At 46.2% G+C, this 8,522-nt stretch overlaps 1 protein-coding gene across 5 annotated transcripts in view; it reads right to left on the bottom strand.

Annotated features, from left to right (window-relative positions):
- Positions 1-3,461: 3,461 nt before the first annotated feature.
- The window catches only part of LOC110332777 (immunity-related GTPase family M protein 1-like), a 6,867-nt gene continuing 1,806 nt past the window's right edge, over positions 3,462-8,522 (bottom strand). The window contains exons 2-5 of one of the 5 annotated variants that reach the window (XM_029545603.1): positions 7,831-7,876; positions 6,078-6,252; positions 5,872-5,975; positions 3,462-4,945 (exon numbers count right to left, since the gene is read on the bottom strand). In XM_029545603.1, the coding sequence (XP_029401463.1) occupies positions 3,716-4,945; positions 5,872-5,907 (1,266 nt within the window). In that variant the 5' untranslated portion in view covers positions 5,908-5,975; positions 6,078-6,252; positions 7,831-7,876 and the 3' untranslated portion in view covers positions 3,462-3,715. The remainder of the gene's footprint in view (positions 4,946-5,871; positions 5,976-6,077; positions 6,253-7,830; positions 7,877-8,522) is intronic. The other 4 variants (XM_029545602.1, XM_029545604.1, XM_021214128.2 and 1 more) reach the window with 4 other exon arrangements.

Genomic DNA, 8,522 nt, shown 5'->3' with positions numbered 1-8,522 from the left:
AAAAAAAAAAAAAAAAAAAAAGGGTAAGAAGTTTGTTAGAAGAGTTATTAACCCCAGGGACAGACAGACAGACAACAGGGAGGCTGGAACACTGTTGGGAAGAAATCAGGGCCTATGTGGATAGCAGAAGCAGGGGTGGGGGTGGGGTCTCTTACTCCTTTCCAAGGATCTGGTAGGTTTTACTGCACAAGAATAGAACCAGGATGTCTGATTCCCAGAAGTCAGGGAAGTGAGTGGGAGGTGAGATATGAGCTTTGAGGCCACCTCACTTCAGCAGGTGAGACACTCTGGCATCTGGGAGTCGGTCTGCAGGACGCCTGTGAGAAGCAGCAGCGGCAGGGTTCCAGTATTATATTCCTACAGATAGTTATGCTTCAAACTGCTCGTTTGTGCCTCCCTACCACGGTGAACGCTCATTACACGGCCATGAGTGACAACCAGCGTTGTGTGACTGTTCCGAGGGAGACCTGAACAAATGTCTGTTCATCCCAGATAGTGGTGCCCAGAGAAGCAATCCCACCCAAGTCTTGTTTACTGAACCAGTGGGTTTATATTGGTGTTGCAGGAACATAAGCAAAGGGTTACTTACAGAAGCAAGTTGTCTCAGAAGCTCCATCACTGAAAAACCCACCCCAGCGCGCGGGTCAGAGGTCATGAAAGCTGTACCCCTGGGGTTGCCTAGCAACCCCACTGATCTGAGCCATAGAGCAGGGCTTGGGGGCGGGGAGGGGGGGTTACCTCTTGAGCCTGAACGGTCCCAGTCAATTCTGCGGAAATAACGACTCCGCTATCAGTCAGTAGTAGAACCTTCTTCCCAAGCTCTCAAGTGAAAGCCAGTCTGTCACTCAGGAGTCTGCTGGCTCCGGGGCAATCAGATTCCTTCACACTGTCCTCTCTATAGACTGCTTGGAGCAATATTCTGAAAGGAGCTGCCTGTTCATACTAAAATATAGCAGTCTTTTCCAGGGAGGTACTGCCTGAGGGTGGACCCAAAGATTTACACATTGGACTAGCTGAGCCTCCTGCCTTCAGATTGACCTGTTCTTTGTGTCAGTTCTTCCCTAGGGTTCAATGCAGGAAGGGAAGGTCACACTGTTCAGGGGGAACCTCATGGCTGTGGAATCAGGTTCTGACACTTTTGATGTTACAAGTGAAATATTAAAAAAAAAAATCTCTCCCTCTCCCTCTCCCCCTCCTTCTCCCATCCCCCAGGTGTGTTTATAAATATAAAATAAACATTTACATCATATATATGTTTTATAAAATCTTTTTAAAAATCCATTATTAAAAACATTTGGGGGAGTGAATGCAGGAAGGGTTTTGTGGGGGAAGAGAAGGGTGGGCGATGTGAATACAGTGTTCATGCATGAAGTTATCAAAAAATAAAGAACAAGCTGGGTGGTGGTGGCACACACCTTTAATCCCAGCACTCGGGAGGCAGAGGCAGGCAGATTTCTGAGTTCGAGGCCAGTCTGGTCTACTAAGTGAGTTCCAGGACAGCCAGGGCTACACAGAGAAACCCTGTCTCGGAAAAAATAAAATAAAATAAAATAAAGAACAAAAATAATCCATCTATTTATATAATATTCTGTGATTATTTATTCTATCACAAAGATCAACACTACATGTATGTTATATACAATGCATAATAAATGTGTATGGTGAATATATAATATCTGTGTACATATACTTCTGTATCTGTATATACAACCAGCAAAGAGAAAAATCTATGTCTATGATCTAAGACATGGAGAGAATTCACATCCTGCTTCTCCAGCCTGGCCAACAGTGACATCACAGTTCCTCAGTGCTGGGGCCAGGTAAGAGTCCCTGTGACCAACACATACAACCTTAGGCCAGCTTTAAAAGAGCAAACTCGCCTTCTTACAGTCAACATATGAGAGTAGCATCTGTGCCATAAACTTGACCTCAGGAATTATTTCTGCATACATATGTATGTCCTAAGAACAATAGACAAAAGCTCTGTGGTTTCTTTGCAGACCTTTCCTGTGAGTTCCATGGAACCACGTTAACCAAAGAGCAAGCAGGCAGAAGGTAAGTCTTAGCAGAACGTGGCTCACCCCCAACCCCACCGTCATGAGACTTCTTAGTCCATTCCTATCCTTACCCACAGCATATCAAATAAGCCCATCTTCTACACTTAAGTATGAGCCTTTTTGTATAGTGCCTGTGCCAACAAGATGATATAGTTGGTGCATTTTTCTCAACAAATACAATTGGCATTTTCTTTCCATTTCAAAACAGATTTTCTTTCTGGGTATCAAAACCATAGCCTTCCATGTGCTAGGAAAACACTGTACTAGTAAGCCACACCCAACCTTCTCCCCACTATTAACCAATAAAACTCCTAGATCCCCTGAGTGCCTGTGTGGTTAATATTGGTTGGTTGGAAAGAGACCTTTGGGCGTGTCTATGAGGGAGTCTCTGGACTTGGTTCATGAAGCTTGGAAGACCCACTCTGAACATGGATGGTATCATTCTATAGGCTGGTCTTGGGCTGAATGAACAGGAGAATGTGTGCCAAAGAGCCCTATTCATCTCTCTCTGCTTCCTGATAGCGAACACATGGGACCAGCTGCTCTGTGCTGGTCATTGTGATGACTTTCAGCTGTGATGGGCTGTACTGGCAAACTATGAGCCCAAACTCAATGCTCTGGTGATGCTGGTTAATGGTTGGAAGTTAGAAAGCATTTAACATTGTGTCAAAGAGGTGAAAGGGGAGAAGGGGAGGGCAGAGGTCTGAGACAGTTAGAGAAGTTGAGCTGACAGTACTGATGTCTATCAAGAGCAGGGCTGAGAGAAAGGAACGTGACAGAACACAGGTGTGGAGCCACACCTGTCTTAAACACAAAGTCACACAAACAGATTGAAATGTGAGCGCTTTGTGGCAAAGGGAGAAGGGTCCGTGTGTGTGTCTGGATGGAGGTGCGGCCTGCAGAATTAGGGGCTGCTGAAGAAGTTGAAGTCCAAGATAAGACTGAGAGTCCAGAGTGTGAAGGGCCATGACAACAATGATACCATTGACACCATCAAGGGTAGTGTAGGATCCTGAGAATCCTTCTGTTCAGCACTGTGTGAATCTTATTACTAGTAACGCCAGAGTTAACGCCCCTCTCCTCTACAGATCAGAGGGGTTGGAGAACAGGCCTCTGCTGGCCATGTTTTTCAGACAATAGCCAAAGACAAGCTCTTCCCCATTCCTTAAGAGATACTCCATCTCCAGAGTCAGGGACGAAAAGAAACAAAAGAGACATGAGTAAACCAAGAGGCCCCTAAGAGCATCTACATTAATCATAGGCACTAAGGTGAGCACGTGTCAAACATGGCATTCTGAGCAATTAGAAAAGGGAAACTTGCTGGGCGACAGCACTTGGGAGGCAGAGGCAGGCGGATTTCTGGGTTCGAGGCCCACCTGGTCTACAGAGTGAGTTCCAGGACAGCCAGGACTACACAGAGAAACCCTGTCTCGAAAAACCAAAAAAGAAAAGAAAAAAAAAAAAAAAAGAAAAGGGAAACTTGTCCTATATTAGGATCCCAGATAATTCAGTTAGCAAAATCCATTATGGTGTCTCATGAGAGAAATACCCATTAACCTAGCAACCTCAAGGAACTTGGACCCATTGGGGGGTTAGCTCAATTTGGGGTACACATGGGATACAGGGCTGGGGAGAGGACTTCAGTTGTCTAGACCTTCCTAAGGATAAGGAATGGAGTCTCTCAGGATGTCTGACAGAACTTCCTTGGCTTTGCCAGCAGTTTCATCAAGTATACGTTTCTGTTGAGTGTGTCTGTAGTGATGAGAGAAAAAGCAGCACTGCACATAGTCAAAACCTGTAGAGACAAATGCTCTTCCAGAGTGATACATCCAAGCCAGTGTCCAGCCACTCTGGGTCTCCTGGGACTCCATGCTAGTCTTGAAATGTGTATTTTCCATTTTCAGAGCAACCTGGTAGAGAGATTTGTCATCCACACCAAAGAGTTCTTGGAAGGCTTTCCGAACCTCTATCAGGTTATCCGGATTAAACTCTCTTCTCTCTGTCTGGTTATCTGGATCCAAGGTTTCAAGCCCTCTTTGTAGGTCATCGCCATCTATTCTCTTTTTAATGAATTCTACTGTCTCATTGACAGCTTTCTCACCGATTTGGTAAAGGGTTTTGAAGAGGCCATGGTACTTGATGACAGGGAGGTCTTTTTGTAGTGTCTCCCCAAGCCTTGGGAAGTCGTGTAAGTCAGGCTTAAAGGCAGATACCAGGAACATGGGGGGTTCCTTCACTTTCTCCTGCTGGAGATTCTCCCGGATATTCGTTTGGATGCTCTGCAGTAGCTGGGGTTCAGGGGAGGCACTTGTGCTGAGGTCCCTGTCCAGCTTGGTCCAGACGACATAGAACCTCCTCCTCATCCCCTGCATGGCTTTGGCCAGCTTCACATGATTTGAGCTGAACTGCTCAGAAGCGATGATGATGATAAGGTCGTATGTGCTGATCTGCATCTCCTCCAGGTAGCTCTCCACGCTCTGGGCTGTGGCCCCTAAGCCAGGCAGGTCCCACAGCTCCACATTGGGAAAGCGGGAGGAGAAGTAGCAGGCTGGTTTCTTGGTGGTCCTCACCACCCCAGTGGGAGCTGAATCCTCCTCCTCATGTCCAATGAGCCGAAGGGCATTGATGAAAGATGACATGCCATTGCCAGAGTCCCCAGTCACAGCGATCTTTATGGTGGTTTTAGAAATGTTCTGTATGATCTCTTTAACTATAGAGACCACTTCCACTACCTTCCCTCTTCCCACGGCAGTCTCAAATCTCTTAATGTCTTCTACAGATAAAGTATTGTCGTCTTTGGGAATGAATACAGCATCGGAGAAGTATTCAAATTGTTTATCCTCAAGCGACTCAACTGCTTCTTCCATGTTGGTGAGCAATGGAGCAACCTGCAATTACAATGGAGGGAGTTGGGATGGCTGTGAACACAGGCACCCACAGGAAACACTGTTCCTTGTTCAGGCTTTCAGATCCATAGCCTACCCTATGCCAAGACCTGCTCATTACAGAGCTAGCTGAGCCCTCCTGTGCATGCGCACTTTCTTAGAGGGCAAGACTACAGCTGTTATGGCAACACTAAACCCCAAAGCTGAACCCCTTTCTAGACCTCCTCCTGGGCTCAGTGATCTCTTTCCTCTTCCCAACCTGTCCCACTTGTACTTTTCTGGTTTGCTTTTAGTTTTCTGCATTTGGTTTTGGTTTTTCTTTTCTTCTGTGGCCCAGGGAGTTTCCTTTGACTCTTTATAAAGCCACGACTGAGAATCTGTCTACAGCAGCATGTGCACCATATCAGTGGCTACAACGACTCAAGGAAATGTCCCACCTTCCTTCATCAACCATCAACTGTGAGTAAATCCTCAAGGAGGCATGTGACCTCATCAGACCATCCCCTTTCCACAACAAGACGCCAGCAGGCCCAGTCACGTGGTGATCTTGTACAAGTAACCACACAGCTACAATAGTTTCAAACGTGGAACAGCCAAGTTATATCCAGAATTCAGCATTTCCCGCGCACACATGCACTCACACATACTCACTCACACACATACACACACACACTCACACACAAACACATACGTGTTTCCTAACATTTTTACATGCTTCCCATGTCTTCTTCTAAGAGATTCCTTGAGCCACAGAAGGGCCGACATCGAGAAATAGCTGTCCTAATCATAATGGAGCATTCAACCATGTTTCTGTTCTTGACTAAATCTTTGCCATGAGATTAAATGTACTTTGTGGGGCAGGATTGGGAAGGACAGTTTATCAACACCAAGGATGGAGGATGTGCGGCTCAGGGATTAAAGGCACTTACTGTTCTTTCATAAGATGTCAGTTCGATTCCCAGCATCCATACCAGGTGACTCACAACCTCCTGTAACTCCAGCTCCAGAGAACCTGACAGCCTCTTCCGGTCTCCTGGGGCAGTACAGAAATGTGCATATCCCCCCCACAGACACACATGTACACATAACTAAAAACAATAAAAAGCTGGGCAGGGTAGTGTAAGCAAAAACCCACCTTCCACAGACTAGAGTGTTGGCCTTCTGGTGTGGACATATAAGTGTGAGGACAGGACTCAAACAATTTCACAGGACCACACCAACTCTCAAGAAGCAAGATGGCAGCAAACACCTTCTCTCACAGTTCTCAGATGAAGATTCTGGGTGTGGCAGGCAGGTGTATGCAGCTCCACCTATGAATGATTGCCCTGGTTCTTTCCCTCGACATTTGAAACTCAGCACCATATATTTTAAATTTTTCCCGAGACTCACATAGCTCTTCTGTCCTTTAAGGAGTGCCCTGCCAGCCAGGTGGTGGTGGTGCACACCTTTAATCCCAGCACTTGGGAGGCAGAGGTGGGCAGATCTCTGAGTTGGAGGCCAGCCTAGTCTAGAGTGAGTGCCAGGACAGTCAGGGTTACACAGTGAAATCCTGTCTCAAAAAAAGAAAAACAAAAAAACCCAACCAAACAAAAAAAGCCCAACAACAACAGAAAACCCCATTCCCCCAACCCAAAAGAGGTCCCTGCCAGATTTACTCATGGGGCCCCAAGAAATTACTAGAATTGTGCCCAGGTGTCCATCAGAGAAATCCAAGGCTCTTCTGTCTGGAAGGTGCTTCTCGGGCACCCTTAAGTCTCTGGTACAGTTTTATGCCCTCCATAGTCCCAGTGGGAGCACCCTCTAACCAGCCCTCCAGGCTGTCTTCAGCCCAGCACTGCTCCTCCTCCTGTTCCTCCTCAGTGCCTTAACCCTGGGGGCCTGGCTTCCATCTCCATGTGAGAAGAGTGGGCTGCCACCTCCTCCTGAGCCTCCGGAGGCGATGGCTTGGTGAACTGTGGGCAGCTTCCCAAGTCCCTAGTTTTCTGCAGATGACCAGATCAGTTGTTTTTCTCATCCCTCTGACAAAATACCAGGAAGAGGAGTCCTGTGGGGCTGTTCCTGTGGACAGCCTCAGGAACAGACAAGGCTTTGTGAGCCGTCAGCGTTTGGCCCGGAGTTCAAGTGGCCTCACACACTTCCCTATTTGAGGGCCCTGTCCAGTTTATACCTGTGCTGCCTCTGGTTTACCCCATGGTACATGGGTGGGTCAGACATCCGTGAGAATGAGGAGGAGACCCTCCTGGCTTCTGAAGTGACCCCAACAAGGAAACTCACAGGAGAGGGACAGCCAGGGCTGGGAGGAGAGCCAGACCATGTGAGCCACGACTCAGAAATCTAACGTACTCACAGAAAGAGGTGTACTTCATAGAAGCCAGGGGCATGCTCACACACGTGTTCACTCATGAACACACGTGTTCACACGCACACTCTCAAGTGTTATGCCATGATTCACCAAGGTTGCCTGTTACTCTACTGGATTCAATTGACTGAAAAATGTTTTGTTTGTTTTATTTTTACTTTTTTTTTTCTTTTTTCTTTTTTTTTGAGATAAGAGTCTTTTTACATAGCCATAGCTGTTTTGGAAGTCACTCTATAGCCCAGGCTCACAAAAATCCACCTGCCTCTGCCTCCTGAGGGCTGGGACTAACGGCGTGTGCCATCCCTTCCCAGAGATTTTGTGATAACCCACCAAAATTTCATTCCTTAAGTAAAACAAACTAAAAACTATGGCTAATCGGGGGAATGAGCTCACGTAAGCATCTGTGTCGGTCAGTTTCAGTTGTCAGCTTGATTGCATCACACCATGCCCAGGGTATCAGTGAGACACACAGTTAAGCATATGGGTCAGGGTATTGCCAGAGAGGATTACCTGAGGGGACAAGACTCACCCTGGATGTAGGCATCGCCAACTTGTGGGCTGGGCTCCAGAACTGGCTTTAAAAGATAAAGATAAAAAAAAAAGCTAAGTTCCAGCATCTGCCTCTCTCTGTCCGGACGGTGGATGCTCATCTGACTCACGCCCCTGAGGCCACACTAGAGGGCTGCATCCTTTCTAGCCATGAGCCAAATTAAACCCTTCTTCCTTTAAGTTGCTTCCTCTCAGGAATTTTGTCACAGCAAAGAGAAAGGTAATGAAGACTGACCTTATCCATATGTGAACATGCCATAAGAAAACCTTGCTATTTAAATATTTATTAAAATCTTATTTGTTATTATTTTATTACTATTTGACATATTTATTTAAAATGATATTAAATGGATATTTTATATACATATACATGTATATACTGTTACGTTTATTTATTTAAATGTGTTGGAGATGTGTCGAGCATGCCGGGTGCACTTGTAACAGTTAAAAGGCAACTTGTGGGTGTTGGTTCTCTTCATCTACCACGTGGGTCCTTGGGGTCAAACTTGGGTTTTCAGGCTTGGCAACAATCCCTTTTACCCACTAAGCCAGTTCACTGGCCCACAACCTATTCTTTTGTTTGTTTGTTTGTTTGTTTGTTTTTGTTTTGTTTTGTTTTGTTTTTTCGAGACAGGGTTTCTCTGTGTAGCCCTGGCTGTCCTGGAACTCACT

Source organism: Mus pahari, chromosome 14, assembly GCF_900095145.1.
Source record: "Mus pahari chromosome 14, PAHARI_EIJ_v1.1, whole genome shotgun sequence".
Lineage (NCBI taxonomy): Eukaryota > Metazoa > Chordata > Mammalia > Rodentia > Muridae > Mus > Mus pahari.
Note: the sequence above shows the minus strand (reverse complement) of the source record. Positions and strands in the feature narration are given on the sequence as shown.